Here is a 20,716-nt window from a genome sequence, read left to right as displayed (position 1 = left end):
GGTTGAGGTAAGGGTTAGGGGGTTGAGGTAAGGGTTAGGTTAGGTTAGGGGGTTGAGGTAAGGGTAAGGGTTAGGGGGTTGCGGTAAGGGTTAGGTTAGGGGGTTGCGGTTAGGGTTAGGGGGTTGAGGTAAGGGTTAGGGGGTTGAGGTAAGGGTTAGGGGGTTGAGGTAAGGGTTAAGGGGTTGAGGTAAGCGTTAGGTTAGGGGGTTGAGGTAAGGGTTAGGGGGTTGAGGTAAGGGGGTTGAGGTAAGGGTTAGGGTTAGGTTAGGGGGTTGAGGTAAGGGTTAGGTTAGGGGGTTGAGGTTAGGGTTAGGGGTTGAGGTTAGGGTTAGGTTAGGGGGTTGAGGTAAGGGTTAGGGTTAGGTTAGGGGGTTGAGGTAAGGGTTAGGTTAGGGGGTTGAGGTTAGGGTTAGGTTAGGGGGTTGAGGTAAGGGTTAGGGTTAGGTTAGGGCGTTGAGGTAAGGGTTAGGTTAGGGGGTTGAGGTAAGGGTTAGGTTAGGGGGTTGAGGTAAGGGTCAGGGTAGGGGGTTGAGGTTAGGGTCAGGTTAGGGGGTTGAGGTTAGGGTCAGGGGGTTAGGTATAGAACCTACTGGTGCATGCGTGCCCTGCTGAACGGGGCTGTATAGCAGTCTGTCTCCTCTAGGTCAGGTAGGGCCTCTTTGTCCAGCTTCATGGGGTTCCTGGGTAACCAGCTCTTTATCTGACGACACCTCAGATGGAACCGGCTTCAGGGAGAGAGGACACAGAGAAAATCAGATTCATTTACCAGGATTAGCCTAGCAACAAACCACATAGGGTTTTAATTTACCAGGATTAGCCTAGTAACAGACCACACAGGGTTTTAATTTACCAAGATTAGCCTAGCAACAGACCACATAGGGTTAATTTACCAATATTATTCCAGATATCGTTTTATTTTATCAATGATAATAATTAAAATCACATAGAAATCACATTTTGCATTTTTACAGTCAAACACTCAATAGAAGACTTCATTATTATGTCTTGTTTACTTTGCAGCAGACACGCTTTAGTGATTCAGGGTGACTTATTATTGGGCTTAAAAGAGCTTAATATCGACAATTCGTATACACAACATAACATGTTTAAATAGCAGGATAAACTAATCCTGAACTAATTCATTAAATCGTGAATTAATTCCTCTGAGGTAGAGTATTATGACAGTTTGACCCACTCACCCTCCGTGATCTAATCATGGTTTACCTTCTTCTAACTCCTGATGGCCCATGATCAATGGCTGCAGATTTGGATTATTTTAATTTTTTTTACCCTTTTTTTCTCCCCAATTTCGTGGTATCCAATTGTTAGTAGTTACAGTCTTGTCTTATCGCTGCAACTCCCGTACGAACTCGGGAGAGGCGAAGTTCGAGAGCCATGCGTCCTCCGAAACACAACCCAACCAAGCCGCACTGCTTCTTGACACAATGACCACTTAACCCGGAAACCAGCCGCACCAATGTGTAGGAGGAGGAAACACCGTACACATGGTGACCGTTTCAGTGTGGGCTGCACCCGTTCCGCCACAGGAGTTGCTAGTCTGCGATGAGACAAAGATATCCCTGCCGGCCAAACCCTCCCTAACACGGACGACGCTAGGCCAAATGTGCGCCTCCCCATGGACCTCCCTGTCGCGGCAGTGTAGCAGTGGGACTCTGGACTCCAGAACAAACTTCCCTGCCTTCTTGTCCGTGTCTTTCTACCTCTATCTCTTTCTGTTCTCTCTATTCTACAAATAAAATAACAGCTACAGCTCACGGTGATGCCAACAGGGCCACTCCAGCTGTGTTAACTGCGACTTCGACCACGGGCTCAGCACCATCACGGTGATGTCAACAGGGCCACTCCAGCTGTGTTACTGCGACTCGACCACGGGCTCATCACCATCATGGTGATGTCAACAGGGCCACTCCAGCTGTGTTACTGCGACTCGACCACGGGCTCAGCACCATCATGGTGATGTCAACAGGGCCACTCCAGCTGTGTTACTGCGACTCGACCACGGGCTCAGCACCATCACGGTGATGTCAACAGGGCCACTCCAGCTGTGTTAACTGCGACTTCGACCACGGGCTCAGCACCATCACGGTGTTGAATGCTCCCGATCCTGTATTTCATTAGAAGTGCTCTGCAGTGCTCAACCAGTAAAGCTCGGCATCACACTGTGCCTGAACCTAATAAGATATCATGTAAATCCACTTGCCTGCCCATAACTTTGCTCTTCCAATCCGTAAAGTAAATTTTTTTCCTGGGAAAAAAATCAAAAACAATAAATTAGAAGACATTGACAGTTGAGTCGAAGAATCCAACCGGATCAAGCCATACAAAGAGCTCCTAATACTTTATTGAATGAACTGTAGTTATAGATGTTTGTGAGTAGTTGTTAAGCGCTTATGTCATGTATTATAATGCATTGTGTATAGCTCATAAGGTGTTATAAATGTGTATTATAATGCATTATGTAGAGGGTATTCATAGGAAGTGCTACCTGAATGGCATTCTGACATTCATCTGCTCAGCGTATTTACAGAGTGTGTCCCAGGGGGCATGGATCTTCACAAACATGACGTCGGTGTTGGTCAGAGACGGCTTTCGAAGGGACGAAATTGGAAATTAGCTTGTGACAAAGACACGATGACAATATTTGAGAATATGCTCACGAGTGCCACCCCACTGGGCAAAAAAACTGGCTGAATCAAAGTTGTCATTTCAACAACAAAACGTATGTGATGACGTTGAGTCAACGTGGTAAAACTGATTGGATATGCAAAAAGTATGTGATGACGTGATTGGATATGCAAAAAGTATGTGATGACGTGATTGGATATGCAAAAAGTATGTGATGACGTGATTGGATATGTAAAAAGTATGTGATGACGTGATTGGATATGCAAAAAGTATGTGATGACGTGATTGGATATGCAAAAAGTATGTGATGACGTGATTGGATATGCAAAAAGTATGTGATGACGTGATTGGATATGCAAAAAGTATGTGACAACGTGATTGGATATGCAAAAAGTATGTGATGACGTGATTGGATATGCAAAAAGTATGTGATGACGTGATTGGATATGCAAAAAGTATGTGATGACGTGATTGGATATGCAAAAAGTATGTGATGACGTGATTGGATATGCAAAAAGTATGTGATGACGTGATTGGATATGCAAAAAGTATGTGATGACGTGATTGGATATGCAAAAAGTATGTGATGACGTGATTGGATATGCAAAAAGTATGTGATGACGTGATTGGATATGCAGAAAGTCATCAACGTTATTCCCCCCCCCCCCCACTCCATTTTTCACCGAAATCAAATGACATGACGACATGTTTTGTTGATTTCACGTTGAATTCATGTTAGTGGGACAACCAAACCAAATGTAAATCAAAAGGAGACGGTGAACAGACACGTACGTGCCCAGTGGGACACCAATTTACCAAATAGTTAAATAATAGTTGTTAAAACAAATTCAAGGCATTGTATAAAAATTCTCTGTAGTTTCTGTAACAAAAATACAAAGACAAATACAAACTTTGTCATTAATATAGAGCTGTAGGGGCAATGTGGGAAGAGTATGTACTATATTAATGTAGTATACAGTAGTAGAGTATGTACTATATGAATGTAGTATACAGTAGTAGAGTATGTACTATATGAATGTAGTATACAGTAGTATAGTATATACTATATTAATGTAGTATACAGTAGTGGAGTATATACTATATTAATGTAGTTGTAGTATACAGTAGTAGAGTATGTACTATATTAATGTAGTACACAGTAGTAGAGTATGTACTATATTAATAGTATACCTCTTTCTCCAGCATCAGCCCCTCAGCTCACACGCTCCTCTAGCCTATATTATACTGAACAAAAATATAAACACAACATGTAAAGTGTTGGTCCCATGTTTCATGAGCTGAAATAAAAGATCCTCTATGCACAGAAAGTGTATTTATCTCAAATTTTGTGCAGAAATGTGTTTACATCCCTGAGCATTTCTCCTTGGCCAAGATATGCCACACCTGTCAGGTGGTTGGATTATCAACAAGCTGATTAAACAGCATGTTCATTACACAGGTGCACCTTGTGCTGGGGGACAATAAAGGCCACTCTAAAATGTGCAGTTTTGTCACACAACACAATGCCACAGATGTATCAAGTTTTGAGGGAGGGTGCAATTGGCATGCTGACTGCAGAAATGTACACCAGAGCTGTTTCCAGATAATTGAATGTTCATTTCTCTACCATAAGCCGCTTCCAACATCGTTTTAGAGAATTTGGCAGTACGTCCAACCGGCCTCACAACTGCAGTCGACGTGTAACCATGCCAGCCCAGGACTTCCACATCCGGCTTCTTCACCTGCGGGATCGTCTGAGACCAGCCACCCGGACAGCTGATGAAACTGAAGAGTATTTATGTCTGTAATAAAGCCCTTTTTTGTGGGATAAAACTCATTCTGATTGGCTGGGCCTGGCTCCCAATTGGGTGGGCCTATGCCCTCCCAGACCCACCTTTGGCTGCAACCCCTGTCCAGTCATGTGACATCCATAGACTAGGGTCTTATTTATTTAAATTAACAGATTTTCTTATATGAATTGTAACTCGCTAAAATCGTTGGAAGTTGTTGCGTTTATATTTTGGTTCAGTATATATACCAGGGGTAGGGCAACTAGATTCAGCCATGGGCCGATTTCTGTGAGGAGCGGAAGGCCGGAACATAATTATAATAATTTGTACACTGCAAATGGACCACAACTAAGCCCAAAAAAAGAGATTCTATTTGAAAATAACAATAATTTCATACCTTTATTACATTGAGAAATTATCACATTCGTAGGAATACTTGGGAACAGATTTCCTAAATAAAACTCATTATCAGCTGAAGTCTTTAGTGATTTTAGTCTTCTTTAAAAAAAAAAAAAAAAAAAAAAAAAAAAACTATAATCTCCCCCCCAAAAAGTATAACTCGCGTGCCGGTTTTAGCCCAGCAGGCCGCCTGTTGCCGTCACTCTGACCTCTTGTTAGAGTATAGTACAATGTACCCTACCACTTTCTCCAGCATCAGCCCCTCAGCTCTCAGGTTCCTCTCGAAGGTGACTCTCTTTTCCACCAGAGGACTGGACTTCTTATAGACCAGGATGTAATCGATACGCTTCTTTCCATCTCTGAACATCAGACCGGACGGCTGCCCAGCGTCGGTTCCCTACGGAAATAAGTGTTTATCAGTAATAGGCCTTCATAACACATCCATAAAGCAAATAATAAAACACTTATGTCGACAACTTGAGTTTTTTTTTCCTCTCCCCAACTAAACTCATAATCATATTAATAACCTCAAATAAATGTATGTTTTAAATAGCATTTAGTGTGGTGGCAAAACAGAGTGACTTTCATTCATGCTTGATAGTTAGCCTCAATCAAATGTTTCAAAAGCTGCGTCAACTGTGAGACATTGAAAAAGATTGGCGCAGTGTCATTCTGGTTATTGGGTGGGTGCTCGTCTGAGAGGTTGGCTCTGAGCCCTCACCTGCAATGTACTTATGTGCTGATTGACATAGATCTGCCCACTCTAGGGTTGTCTGGTCAGAACGTGACGTTGAGGCCCATAACTGTAAGCTTTGTCACCACCACACACACACACGGAAATACCCCTTGCATTTGAAGATGTTTTATCTACTTGTGTGGTCTTAATTTAATGATATAGGGAATAAATAGGTTAGGAAACAGCATGTGAATAGTCCATCAGCATGTAAACGTGCTAACTTGAGGTTGTCAAGGAAGGAGCCCTGCTGTGCGTCCAAGAGTCCCGATTGGGTGGAATAAGCAGGGTGATTGACATGCCTGACGGCCAATCAGATTGAGAGGGCCGGCCTTCCTTTTACTGTGTGCTTGTGTTTGTGGTACCTGGAGCGAATCTGCTCGTGCCTCTAATTTGGCTCGGTTGACAGGTTTCTGAATGAGAAACGACTCGTCTGTTCTTCCTGCCTTGTACGCACTAGCTTCTGACTCCACCCCATAGTGGTCCTTCACAGCTTCTGACTCCTCCCCATAGTTGTCCTTCGCCGCTTCTGACAGACAAAGAGATACAGGATGATCAGTAAAAGGTCAGGACAGACAGACAGAGACAGACAGACAGACAGACAGATACAGGATGATCAGTAAAAGGTCAGGACAGACAGATAGATACAGGATGATCAGTAAAAGGTCAGGACAGACAGACAGACAGACAGACAGACAGACAGACAGACAGACAGACAGACAGACAGACAGATACAGGATGATCAGTAAAAGGTCAGGACAGACAGACAGACAGATAGATACAGGATGATCAGTAAAAAGGTCAGGACAGACAGACAGACAGATAGATACAGGATGATCAGTAAAAAGGTCAGGACAGACAGACAGACAGATTCAGGATGATCAGTAAAAAGGTCAGGACAGACAGACAGACAGATACAGGATGATCAGTAAAAGGTCAGGACAGACAGACAGATACAGGATGATCAGTAAAAAGGTCAGGACAGACAGACAGACAGATACAGGATGATCAGTAAAAAGGTCAGGACAGACAGACAGATACAGGATGATCAGTAAAAAGGTCAGGACAGACAGACAGACAGATACAGGATGATCAGTAAAAAGGTCAGGACAGACAGACAGACAGATACAGGATGATCAGTAAAAGGTCAGGACAGACAGACAGATACAGACAGACAGACAGACAGACAGACAGACAGACAGACAGACAGACAGACAGACAGAGACAGATCCAGGATGATCAGTAAAAGGTCAGGACAGTATTTGTATTGGATGTCATGTTATGTCGTCATGTTATGATGTCATGGTATTTCATGCTGCTAACATGCTGACCAGACCGGACACGTCGCGTGCGCGAGCGTCGCAAAATAAATGTAGAAATCCATGTTATTCAATTATTGCACCCACACTGCTCGCGCGCGCCAACGAGCGTCTGCGGGCTAAAATAGAAGTCATTCCTATTTCTGACGCAGATCGCGCTGCAAGCCCTGCCTCTCCCATATCCTCATTGGTTTATAGAAGCAGGTACCTACGTGCCACCTCCTCATTGGTTATACCCACGTGGGTGATTGAAAGACGAACTGTTTTGCCGGTAGTCGTGGTAGTACAATGAAAGTTTAGATGCGATCACCATATAAATGAAACTATGAAAAAGCCTGGAAGGAGGAGAGATGACTAGAAACAATTCAGTTGGCCGTTTTATGTGTGGATTAATTGTCGGAGTAGAGGTCCTTGTGCATTTCAGGTAAAATAACAACTCAATGTTTATATCCCAGGAGAAATTAGCTAGCAACAGCAAGCTAGCTAAAAAGGACAAATTAATGTTAGCTAGCAAGTGCAAGCTAACTAGCTAAATTGCCGTACATGTTTAATGCTTTTCGACCTGTCCCCAAATTAATGTCATTGGTTCAGAGTTTGTTTTGATATTTTTACCTGCGTGTCATGATCGCGTTTGGTGTGGGGGGGCAAAATACATTTATGCACGATAGCGCACGCGCGCAGCCGGTTTGGGTACAGTGTATGGCTAGACGGTACACTGTCCTTCTCTCAGCACATATCAAAGCTGCAGGCTAAAGTTAAATCTAGACTTGGTTTTCTCTATCGTAATCGTTCCTCTTTCACCCCAGCTGCCAAACTAACCCTGATTCAGATGACCATCCTACCCATGCTAGATTACAGAGACATCATTTATAGATCAGCATGTAAGGGTGCTCTCTAGCGGCTAGATGTTCTTTACCATTTGGCCATCAGGTTTGCCACCAATGCTCCCTTATAGGACACATCACTGCACTCTATACTCCTCTGTAAACTGCTCATCTCTGTATACCCGTCGCAAGACCAACTGGTTGAAGTTTATTTATAAAACCCTCTTATGCCTCACTCCCCCCTATCTGAAATATCTACTGCAGCCCTAATCCTCCACATACAACACCCGTTCTGCCAGTCCCATTCTGTTAAAGGTCCCCAAAGCCCACACATCCCTGGGTCGCCACTGTGTGGAAATGTCCTCTGGTCTGATGAAACAAAAATAGAACTGTTAGGCCATAATAACCATCATTATGTTTGGAGGAAAGGGGGGACGCTTGCAAGCCGAAGAACACCATCCCAACCATGAAGCACGGGGGTGGCAGCATCATGTTGTGGGGGTGCTTTGCTGCAGGAGGGACTGGTGCACTTATTGTGGGAAGCTTGTAGAAGGCTTTCCGAAACGTTTGACCCAAGTTAAACAATTTAAAGACAATGCTACCAAATACACTCAATTAGTATGTAAACTTCTGACCCACTGGGAATGTGATGAAAGAAGTAAAAGCTGAAATAAATCATTCTCTCTACTAATTATACTGACATTTCACATTCTTAAAATAAAGTGGTGATCCTAACTGACCTAAGGCAGGGAATTTTTTACTAAGATTGAATGTCAGGAATTGTGAAAAACGGAGTTTAAATGTATTTGGCTAAGGTGTATGTAAACTTCTGACTTCAACTGTAGTTAACTGGCAATCATAGCAGCCAAGGACTTTAACCATCTTATTTGTGCATATTTGTGCCCCCGATTACAGGGTTTACAGCAGTTTACACTGACTTCCTTATATAAAAAATCTTACTTAGCAAAATATAGCTAGCTAGCTGTCCTTGTTTGTTGGTTAGCTACATAGACATAGTTAGCACTCATCTTACTAATGTTATGTTAGCTAGCTAGCTACCTAGCTAATCAAAAGCACATTCACATGCTTAATTTGCCTGTTCGTTAGCTAGCTAGCTTTCAGCTGACTGGTGTTAGCTAGTTAGCTAGAGGCTAGCTGCTGGACTTTGTACAAGCTTGGTAACATTAGCTACCTAGCTAATCAAAATATCTGCTTTTGCATTTATTGATTAACCTCAGCTTGAACACCACCATATACAGTGGGGCAAAAAAGTATTTAGTCAGCCACCAATTGTGCAAGTTCTCCCACTTAAAAAGATGAGAGAGGCCTGTAATTTTCATCATAGGTACACTTCAACTATGACAGACAAAATGAAAAAAATAATCCAGAAAATCACATTGTAGGATTTTTAATGAATTTATTTGCAAATTATGGTGGAAAATAAGTATTTGGTCAATAACAAAAGTTTATCTCAACAATGTCATAGTTGAAGTGTACCTATGATGAAAATTACAGGCCATCTTTTTAAGTGGGAGAACTTGCACAATTGGTGGCTGACTAAATACTTTTTTTGCCCCACTGTAGCTATCTATCTACAGGAACCTAGGTTTGTTCGCATATACACTTCTTATGACTGGCAGCCAGCCTGGTGCAAGCAGCTGTGTTGTTGCCGAGCAACCGACCCAGTGTTAGAACTCTGAGATCCGGCTAAAAAATATGTTAGCATCGTGAGAAATGTTACAAAAAAAGTAGTACATCGTTTGTTCTTAAATGGACAAAAATGAGCACGATAAATTATAAATGTAATCAAAACTGTTGCCCCTAACAACAGTTTGAAAGGTGTCAAGTCTACTGGTGACTTTATGGACGCTGTAGTCGTGTTCTTATACGACAGCTAGATATTGAGCTAGTTCTGGGCAAATTTAACCTTTATTTAACTAGGCAAGTCAGTTAAGAACAAATTCTTATTTACAATGACGGCCTACCCCGGCCAAATCCGAACGACGCTCGGCCAATTGTGCGCCACCCTATGGGACTCCCAATCACGGCCCGATATGATGCAGCCTGGATTCGAACCAGGGACTGCAGTGACGCCTCTTGCGTTGAGATGCAAAGAAATTGTCTGGCGAACCTAATGCTAACGACCATGTTAAAAATCAAGAGAGAATGAAAAGTGGATAGTGTCATTATTATTAACTTGGGTTATCTCCCCAGAGAGTGGATAGTGTCATTATTATTAACTAGGGTTAGCGCCCTAGAGAGTGGCGTGTGTCATTATTAACTAGGGTTAGCGCCCTAGAGAGTGGCGTGTCATTATTAACTAGGGTTAGCGCCCTAGAGAGTGGCGTGTGTCATTATTAACTAGGGTTAGCGCCCTAGAGAGTGGCGTGTGTCATTATTAACTAGGGTTAGCGCCCTAGAGAGTGGCTTGTGTCATTATTAACTAGGGTTAGCGCCCTAGAGAGTGGCGTGTGTCATTATTAACTAGGGTTAGCGCCCTAGAGAGTGGCTTGTGTCATTATTATTATTTTAGACCCCATCATAGCACTGAGACTGCACTTGTGAAGGTGGTAAATGACCTTTTAATGGCGTCAGACCGAGGCTCTGCATCTGTCCTCGTGCTACTAGACCTTAGTGCTGCCTTTGACACCATCGATCACCACATTCTTTTGGAGAGACTGGAAACCCAAATTGGTCTACACGGACAAGTTCTGGCCTGGTTTAGATCTTATCTGTCGGAAAGATATCAGTTTGTCTCTGTGAATGGTTTGTCCTCTGACAAATCAACTGTACATTTCGGTGTTCCTCAGGGTTCCGTTTAAGGACCACTATTGTTTTCACTATATATTTTACCTCTTGGGGATGTTATTCGAAAACATAATGTTAACTTTCACTGCTATGCGGATGACACACAGCTGTACATTTCAATGAAACATGGTGAAGCCCCAAAATTGCCCTCGCTAGAAGCCTGTGTTTCAGACATAAGGAAGTGGATGGCTGAAAACGTTCTACTTTTAAACTCGGACAAAACAGAGATGCTTGTTCTAGGTCCCAAGAAACAAAGAGATCTTCTGTTAAATCTGACAATTAATCTTGATGGTTGTAAAGTCGTCTCAAATAAAACTGTGAAGGACCTCGGCGTTACTCTTGACCCTGATCTCTCTTTTGACGAACATATCAAGACTGTTTCAAGGACAGCTTTTTTCCATCTACGTAACATTGCAAAAATCAGAAATGTTCTGTCCAAAAATGATGCAGAAAAATTAATCCATGCATTTGTTACTTCTAGGTTAGACTACTGCAATGCTCTACTTTCCGGCTACCCGGATAAAGCACTAAATAAACTTCAGTTAGTGCTAAATACGGCTGCTAGAATCCTGACTAGAACCAAGAAATTTGATCATATTACTCCAGTGCTAGCTTCCCTACACTGGCTTCCTGTTAAGGCAAGGGCTGATTTCAAGGTTTTACTGTTAACCTATAAAGCGTTACATGGGCTTGCTCCTACCTATCTTTCCGAGTTGGTCCTGCCGTACATACCTACACGTACGCTACGGTCACAAGACGCAGGCCTCCTAATTGTCCCTAGAATTTCTAAGCAAACAGCTGGAGGCAGGGCTTTCTCCTATAGATCTCCATTTTTATGGAACGGTCTGCCTACCCATGTGAGAGACGCAGACTCGGTCTCAACCTTTAAGTCTTTACTGAAGACTTATCTCTTCAGTAGGTCATATGATTGAGTGTAGTCTGGCCCAGGAGTGTGAAGGTGAACGGAAAGGCTCTGGAGCAACGAACCGCCCTTGCTGTCTCTGCCTGGCCGGTTCCCCTCTCTCCACTGGGATTCTCTGCCTCTAACCCCATTACAGGGGCTGAGTCACTGGCTTACTGGTGCTCTTTCATGCCGTCCCAAGGAGGGGTGCGTCACTTGAGTGGGTTGAGTTACTGACGTGATCTTCCTGTCTGGGTTGGCGCCCCCCCCCCCCCTTGGTTTGTGCTGTGGTGGAGATCTTTGTGGGCTATACTCGGCCTTGTCTCAGGATTGTAAGTTGGTGGTTGAAGATATCCCTCTAGTGGTGCGGGGGCTGTGCTTTGGCAAAGTGGGTGGGGTTATATCCTTCCTGTTTGGCCCTGTCCGGGGGTATCATCGGATGGGGCCACAGTGTCTCCTGACCCCTCCTGTCTCAGCCTCCAGTATTTATGCTGCAGTAGTTTATGTGTCGGGGGGCTAGGGTCAGTTGGTTATATCTGGAGTACTTCTCCTGTCTTATCCAGTGTCCTGTGTGAATTTAAGTATGCTCTCTCTAATTCTCTCCTTCTCTCTTTCTTTCTCTCTCTCGGAGAACCTGAGCCCTAGGACCATACGTCAGGACTACCGGGCATGATGACTCCTTGCTGTCCCCAGTCCACCTGGCCTTGCTGCTGTTCCAGTTTCAACTGTTCTGCCTGCGGTTATGGAACCCCTACCTGTCCCAGACCTGCTGTTTTCAACTCTTAATGATCGGCTATGAAAAGCCAACTGACATTTATTCCTGATTATTATTTGACCATGCTTCTCACTTATGAACATTTTGAACATCTTGGCCATGTTCTGTTATAATCTCCACCCGGCACAGCCAGAAGAGGACTGGCCACCCCTCATAGCCTGGTTCCTCTCTAGGTTTCTTCCTAGGTTTTGGCCTTTCTAGGGAGTTTTTCCTAGCCACCGTGCTTCTACACCTGCATTGCTTGCTGTTTGGGGTTTTAGGCTGGGTTTCTGTACAGCACTTCGAGATATTAGCTGACGTACGAAGGGCTATATAAAATAAACTTGATTTGATTATTAACTAGGGTTAGCGCCCTAGAGAGTGGGTTGAAAGTCAACCCTTACTGCTTTACGTGATTGTTATTGGAGTATCACAGTATCGGCATCATCATCATCATTATGCTAGTTAGTCTAGTTTTCCAGATTCAAGGCACATCACCCCAGATTGTTGTCTGATATGGGAAGAGTAGCATCATGTCAAACAAAGCCAAATACTGTACACCGTTACAGTTCCTACTTAACGCCACACCGTTACAGTTCCTACTTAACGCCACACCGTTACAGTTCCTACTTAACGCTACACCATTACAGTTCCTACTTAACGCCACACCATTACAGTTCCTACTTAACGCCACACCATTACAGTTCCTACTTAACGCCACACCATTACAGTTCCTACTTAACGCTACGCCATTACAGCAGTTCCTACTTAAACTACACCATTACAGTTCCTACTTAACGCTACGCCATTACAGCAGTTCCTACTTAAACTACACCATTACAGTTCCTACTTAACGCTACACCCTTACAGCAGTTCCTACTTAACGCTACACCATTACAGCAGTTCCTACTTAACGCTACACCATTACAGCAGTTCCTACTTAACGCTACACCATTACAGCAGTTCCTACTTAACGCTACACCATTACAGCAGTTCCTACTTAACGCTACACCATTACAGCAGTTCCTACTTAACGCTACACCATTACAGCAGTTCCTACTTAACGCCACACCATTACAGTTCCTACTTAACGCTACACCATTACAGCAGTTCCTACTTAACGCTACACCATTACAGCAGTTCCTACTTAACGCTACACCATTACAGCAGTTCCTACTTAACGCTACACCAGTACAGTTCCTACTTAACGCTACACCATTACAGTTCCTACTTAACGCTACACCATTACAGATCCTACTTAACGCTACACCAGTACAGTTCCTACTTAACGCTACACCGTTACAGTTCCTACTTAACGCTACACCGTTACAGTTCCTACTTAACGCTACACCGTTACAGTTCCTACTTAACGCTACACCGTTACAGATCCTACTTAACGCCACACCATTACAGTTCCTACTTAACGCCACACCGTTACAGTTCCTACTTAACGCCACACCGTTACAGTTCCTACTTAACGCTACACCGTTACAGTTCCTACTTAACGCTACACCGTTACAGTTCCTACTTAACGCTACACCGTTACAGTTCCTACTTAACGCTACACCGTTACAGTTCCTACTTAACGCTACACCGTTACAGTTCCTACTTAACGCTACACCGTTACAGTTCCTACTTAACGCTACACCGTTACAGTTCCTACTTAACGCTACACCAGTACAGTTCCTACTTAACGCTACACCAGTACAGTTCCTACTTAACGCTACACCAGTACAGATCCTACTTAACGCTACACCAGTACAGTTCCTACTTAACGCTACACCATTACAGTTCCTACTTAACGCTACACCATTACAGTTCCTACTTAACGCTACACCATTACAGATCCTACTTAACGCTACACCAGTACAGTTCCTACTTAACGCTACACCATTACAGTTCCTACTTAACGCTACACCATTACAGTTCCTACTTAACGCTACACCATTACAGTTCCTACTTAACGCTACACCATTACAGATCCTACTTAACGCTACACCAGTACAGTTCCTACTTAACGCTACACCATTACAGTTCCTACTTAACGCTACACCATTACAGATCCTACTTAACGCTACACCATTACAGTTCCTACTTAACGCTACACCATTACAGATCCTACTTAACGCTACACCATTACAGATCCTACTTAACGCTACACCAGTACAGTTCCTACTTAACGCTACACCATTACAGCAGTTCCTACTTAACGCTACACCATTACAGTTCCTACTTAACGCTACACCATTACAGTTCCTACTTAACGCTACACCGTTACAGTTCCTACTTAACGCTACACCGTTACAGTTCCTACTTAACGCTACACCATTACAGTTCCTACTTAACGCTACACCAGTACAGTTCCTACTTAACGCTACACCATTACAGTTCCTACTTAACGCTACACCATTACAGATCCTACTTAACGCCACACCATTACAGATCCTACTTAACGCCACACCATTACAGTTCCTACTTAACGCTACACCAGTACAGTTCCTACTTAACGCTACACCATTACAGATCCTACTTAACGCTACACCATTACAGATCCTACTTAACGCTACACCAGTACAGTTCCTACTTAACGCTACACCATTACAGTTCCTACTTAACGCTACACCATTACAGATCCTACTTAACGCTACACCATTACAGTTCCTACTTAACGCTACACCATTACAGATCCTACTTAACGCTACACCATTACAGATCCTACTTAACGCTACACCAGTACAGTTCCTACTTAACGCTACACCAGTACAGTTCCTACTTAACGCTACACCATTACAGCAGTTCCTACTTAACGCTACACCATTACAGCAGTTCCTACTTAACGCTACACCATTACAGTTCCTACTTAACGCTACACCATTACAGCAGTTCCTACTTAACGCTACACCATTACAGCAGTTCCTACTTAACGCTACACCATTACAGTTCCTACTTAACGCTACACCATTACAGTTCCTACTTAACGCTACACCATTACAGTTCCTACTTAACGCTACACCATTACAGTTCCTGCTTAACGCTACACCATTACAGTTCCTGCTTAACGCTACACCATTACAGTTCCTACTTAACGCTACACCATTACAGCAGTTCCTACTTAACGCTACACCAGTACAGTTCCTACTTAACGCTACACCATTACAGTTCCTACTTAACGCTACACCATTACAGCAGTTCCTGCTTAACGCTACACCAGTACAGTTCCTACTTAACGCTACACCATTACAGATTCTACTTAACGCTACACCATTACAGATCCTACTTAACGCTACACCAGTACAGTTCCTACTTAACGCTACACCATTACAGTTCCTACTTAACGCTACACCATTACAGATCCTACTTAACGCTACACCATTACAGTTCCTACTTAACGCTACACCATTACAGATCCTACTTAACGCTACACCATTACAGATCCTACTTAACGCCACACCATTACAGTTCCTACTTAACGCTACACCAGTACAGTTCCTACTTAACGCTACACCATTACAGATCCTACTTAACGCTACACCATTACAGTTCCTACTTAACGCTACACCATTACAGATACTACTTAACGCTACACCATTACAGATCCTACTTAACGCTACACCATTACAGATCCTACTTAACGCTACACCATTACAGTTCCTACTTAACGCTACACCATTACAGATCCTACTTAACGCTACACCATTACAGATCCTACTTAACGCTACACCATTACAGATCCTACTTAACGCTACACCATTACAGCAGTTCCTACTTAACGCTACACCATTACAGATCCTACTTAACGCTACACCATTACAGATCCTACTTAACGCTACACCATTACAGTTCCTACTTAACGCTACACCATTACAGTTCCTACTTAACGCTACACCATTACAGTTCCTACTTAACGCTACACCATTACAGCAGTTCCTACTTAACGCTACACCATTACAGATCCTACTTAACGCTACACCATTACAGTTCCTACTTAACGCTACACCATTACAGTTCCTAGTTAACGCTGGAATCCTTCATGGTGAATCAGCCATGTCTGTTTGCAATACTACAACAGTAAAGAAGTTACTGCAGAAACCCGACACCGTTTTCCCCCTCTGACATCATATGTACTACACATTGTTGTTTTACGACGCTGCACAAAGCTCCTCAGCTCGTACCACAACAACAGGAACACCGGTGGTGGGGCTGCCGGTGGCACTGTTTCTTTAAAAAACCCTTTGGATTTATTAAATCGCTCTGTGTTTAGAAGATTGATTCTCACATCATTGATGTCTGTAGTCTTTCATTGATATCAGTGTTCCCATTCCTCTGTCAAAGATAGTCAACACATTTTTATTTTACCTTAATTTAACTAGGCAAGTCAGTTAAGAACAAATTCTTATTTTCAATGACGGCCTAGGAACACTGCCTTGTTTGGGGGCAGAATGACATTTTTTTACCTTGTCAACTCTGGGATTCAATCTTGCAACCTTTTCGGTTACTAGTCCCAATCCTCTAACCACTAGGCTACCTGCAACCCCACATTCCCGAAAGGTGTTAAAATGACCCATCGTGACTAAGACCAGGGTTCTACATACATTACACAGGACCTAACCCATAGAGATATAATGACATGGGACTTGAATGGGGATACCCATTCTAATTAATACTCTATGATCCAGTCATTATGGAACAGACTGTACAGAGCACTAATCATCATCTTACAGGACTTATGTTGTGACGGAGTAAAAATGTGTTCGTGCAACACGATTCGTATGTTGCACTAACTAGCCTTGTCCCAGACCTGACAGCACAAACAGATCTGGCGCCAGAGTGTATTTTCCCTGCTGGATCGTGCCTCAGAATAGACAGCCTCCCGTCCCAAATGGCAACCTATTCCCTATAGTGGTTCAAAGGCAGTGCACTACGCAGGTGAATTGAGGATGCATGCAGGGACTTCTGAGTCATGCTAAACTGCTCATTTGCATGTGAATGGTATTTGAGTGAATTCTGCCATGGCTACAGATTTCCTTATCAGAGGAGAATGATTTGTCTTCTCCTTACAGCGGTGACATGAACCTTATCCATTGTGACTTAATGTGGTGTGTTGCTCACCACGCCGCTGCATAGTTCTCCCACGCCTCACAGTGGTGCTAACGTTTAACAGCCACCGCTTTACACACAACACCACCTAAAACTGTATCACAATCATTTCTAATCAATAACATGTGTAAGCAATGACACTGTCACTATGAAAATAAAAAGTGTTTTTATTTTTATTTTTAGGTAGTGGATACTCAACCGGCATAGTCAAGGGTTAAGGTAAGGGTTAGGTTTACAGGGCTTGAGGTAAGGGCAAGTTTAAACGGGTATACGGTTAAGGAACCATTGGAACCACTGAAAAAAATCTGCCTGTTTTTTTTAATACCAGCGCAACATATTGTATTTTACAATCTGCCAGAGCTAACCATGAATAAAATCATTATCACATTTTATCATCGTCATAAACAAATGATGGTGAAGTAAGTACCAGTCTATTCAGTGGATTAAGTACTGGTATGATAAACAGGAAACAGTCCATGATAAACAGTAAACGGTCCATGATAAACAGTACATGATAAACGGTCCACAGTCCATGATAAACAGTAAACAGTCCATGATAAACAGGAAACGTTCCATGATAAACAGGAAACGTTCCATGATAAACAGGAAACGTTCCATGATAAACAGGAAACGTTCCATGATAAACAGGAAACGTTCCATGATAAACAGGAAACGTTCCATGATAAACAGGAAACGTTCCATGATAAACAGGAAACCGTCCATGATAAACAGGAAACGGTCCATGATAAACAGGAAACCGTCCATGATAAACAGGAAACCGTCCATGATAAACAGGAAACCGTCCATGTGAAACAGTAGCAATTACAGTGTAGAAAGTGGACCATCAATATACACTACATGACCAAAAGTATGTGGACAACTGAACGTTGAACATGTAATTCTAAAATCATGGGCATTAATATGGAGTTGGTCCCTCCTTTGCTGCTATAACAGCCTCCACTCTTCTGGGAAGTCATTAATATGGAGTTGGTCCCTCCTTTGCTGCTATAACAGCCTCCACTCTTCAGGGAAGGCATTAATATGGAGTTGGTCCCCCCTTTGCTGCTATAACAGCCTCCACTCTTCAGGGAAGGCATTAATATGGAGTTGGTCCCCCCTTTGCTGCTATAACAGCCTCCACTCTTCAGGGAAGGCATTAATATGGAGTTGGTCCCTCCTTTGCTGCTATAACAGCCTCCACTCTTCAGGGAAGGCATTAATATGGAGTTGGTCCCTCCTTTGCTGCTATAACAGCCTCCACTCTTCAGGGAAGGCATTAATATGGAGTTGGTCCCCCCTTTGCTGCTATAACAGCCTCCACTCTTCAGGGAAGGCATTAATATGGAGTTGGTCCCTCCTTTGCTGCTATAACAGCCTCCACTCTTCAGGGAAGGCATTAATATGGAGTTGGTCCCTCCTTTGCTGCTATAACAGCCTCCACTCTTCTGGGAAGTCATTAATATGGAGTTGGTCCCTCCTTTGCTGCTATAACAGCCTCCACTCTTCTGGGAAGGTTTTCCACTAGATGTTGGAACATTGCTGCGGGGGACTTGCTTCCATTCAGCCACAAGAGCATTAGTGAGGGTAGGGCACCGATGTTGGGCGATTAGGCCTGGCTCGCAGTCGGCGTTCCAATTCATCCCAAAGGTGTTTGATGGGGTTGAGGTCAGGGCTCTGTGCAGTCCAGTCAAGTTCTTCCACACCAATCTTGACAAACCATTTCTGTATGGACCTCACTTAGTGCACGGGGGGCCTTGTCATGCTGAAACAGGAAAGGGCCGCCCCTAAATTTGCCCCAAAGTTGGAAGCACAGAATCATCTAGAAGGTCATTGTCTGCTGTAGTGTTAACATTTCTCTTCACTGGAACTAAGGGGCCTGAACCATGAAAAACAGCCCCAGACCATTATTCCTCCTCCACCAAACTTTACAGTTGGCACTATGAATTTGAGCAGGTAGCGTTCTCCTGGCATTCGCCAAACCCAGATTTGTCCGTCGGACTACCAGAATGCACAATTCAAATGTAGGACAGTGTGGCTGTTGGTTAAAATAACACCAGACCCTTAACATTGACAGCGATGTCTGCCAGAGAATGCGTTTCCATTGCTCCAGAGTCCAATGGCAGTGAGCTTTACACCACTCCAGCCGACGTTTGTCATTACGCATGGTGATGTTAGGCTTGTGAGCGGCTGCTCGGCCATGGAAACCCATTTCATGAAGCTCCCGACGAACAGTTATTGTGCTGACGTTGCTTCCAGAGGCAGTTTGCAACTCGGTAGTGAGTGTTACAACCGAGGACAGATGATTTTCACACGCTTCAGCATTCGCCGGTCCCGTTCTGTGAGCTTGTGTGGCCTACCACTTCGCGGCTGAGCCGTTGTTGCTCCTAGACGTTTCCACTTCACAATAACAGCACTTACAGTTGACCGGGGAAGCTCTAACAGGGCAGAAATTTGACTAACTGACTTGTTGGAAGAATGGCATCCTAGGACGGTGCCACGTTGAAAGTCACTGACATCTTCAGTAAGGCCATTCTACTGCCAATGTTTGTCTATGGAGAATGCATTGGCCGTTTGCTCGATTTTATACATCTGTCAGCAACGGGTGTGGCTGAAATAGCCAAATCCACAAATTTTACGGGGTGTCCACATACTTTTGCACATATATATGATATGTCATGATGCAGTGAAAATGGTCTCACCATCCATCAACCCATCATGACCTTGTTAGACCTACAGTATGTGAGGATGTGGGTTTACTTCCTCCAGGAATCACACTACACTAAAACTCTATGTACTAACCGCACGGTTAAAGTTGCTGTAGAACACGTCTAAATCTCAGAGAATGGGGAGAACGGACAGACACGCCGACCGACCGACTGACCTGTCTCTGAGGAGATGAAGGTGCAGGAGGTGCTGTGGGTCAGAGGCTGGGTCTGGGCTTGGAGCCTACGGTGGTCCTTTCCCTGGGCCTGGTGCTGTAACCGGGGGTCGACCTGCTGGGTCTGGGTCTGGTGCTGTAACCAGGGGTCGACCTGCTGGCTCTGGAGCTGGTGCTGTAACCAGGGGTCGACCTGCTGGGTCTGGGCCTGGTGCTGTAACCGGGGGTCGACCTGCTGGCTCTGGAGCTGGGCACAGGTCTGGTCCTGGAGCTCAGGCTGCAGATGGAAGAGGGAAAACAGAATCCAGCTAGTCGGCTGTACCTGCTCCAGAACTCGTCTATTTATTGTCCTGTAGCTTCTCATGGCTCTCGTCTCACTGTGGCAGGCATATAGTGAGCAATATGTTTGGAATATCGAATCGCAATCCATATAGAATCATGATACATACAGTGCCTTCGGAAATTATTCAGACCCCTTGACTTATTCCACATTCTGTTACGTTACAGCCTTATTCTAAAATTGATTAAATAGTTTACCCCCCTTTATCAATCGACCCACAATACCC

General features: G+C 43.8%; 1 protein-coding gene across 1 annotated transcript in view; it reads right to left on the bottom strand.

Annotated features, from left to right (window-relative positions):
• Positions 1-20,716, bottom strand: part of LOC120065987 (anoctamin-3-like) — a 109,227-nt gene that overhangs the window by 50,438 nt on the left and 38,073 nt on the right. Inside the window, exons 4-9 of the mRNA XM_039017026.1 lie at positions 20,154-20,427; positions 5,935-6,098; positions 5,078-5,233; positions 2,508-2,608; positions 2,223-2,267; positions 592-726 (exon numbers count right to left, since the gene is read on the bottom strand). Coding sequence (XP_038872954.1) covers positions 592-726; positions 2,223-2,267; positions 2,508-2,608; positions 5,078-5,233; positions 5,935-6,098; positions 20,154-20,427 — 875 coding nt within the window. The remainder of the gene's footprint in view (positions 1-591; positions 727-2,222; positions 2,268-2,507; positions 2,609-5,077; positions 5,234-5,934; positions 6,099-20,153; positions 20,428-20,716) is intronic.

Source organism: Salvelinus namaycush, chromosome 21, assembly GCF_016432855.1.
Source record: "Salvelinus namaycush isolate Seneca chromosome 21, SaNama_1.0, whole genome shotgun sequence".
Classification (NCBI taxonomy): Eukaryota; Metazoa; Chordata; class Actinopteri; order Salmoniformes; family Salmonidae; genus Salvelinus; species Salvelinus namaycush.
Note: the sequence above shows the minus strand (reverse complement) of the source record. Positions and strands in the feature narration are given on the sequence as shown.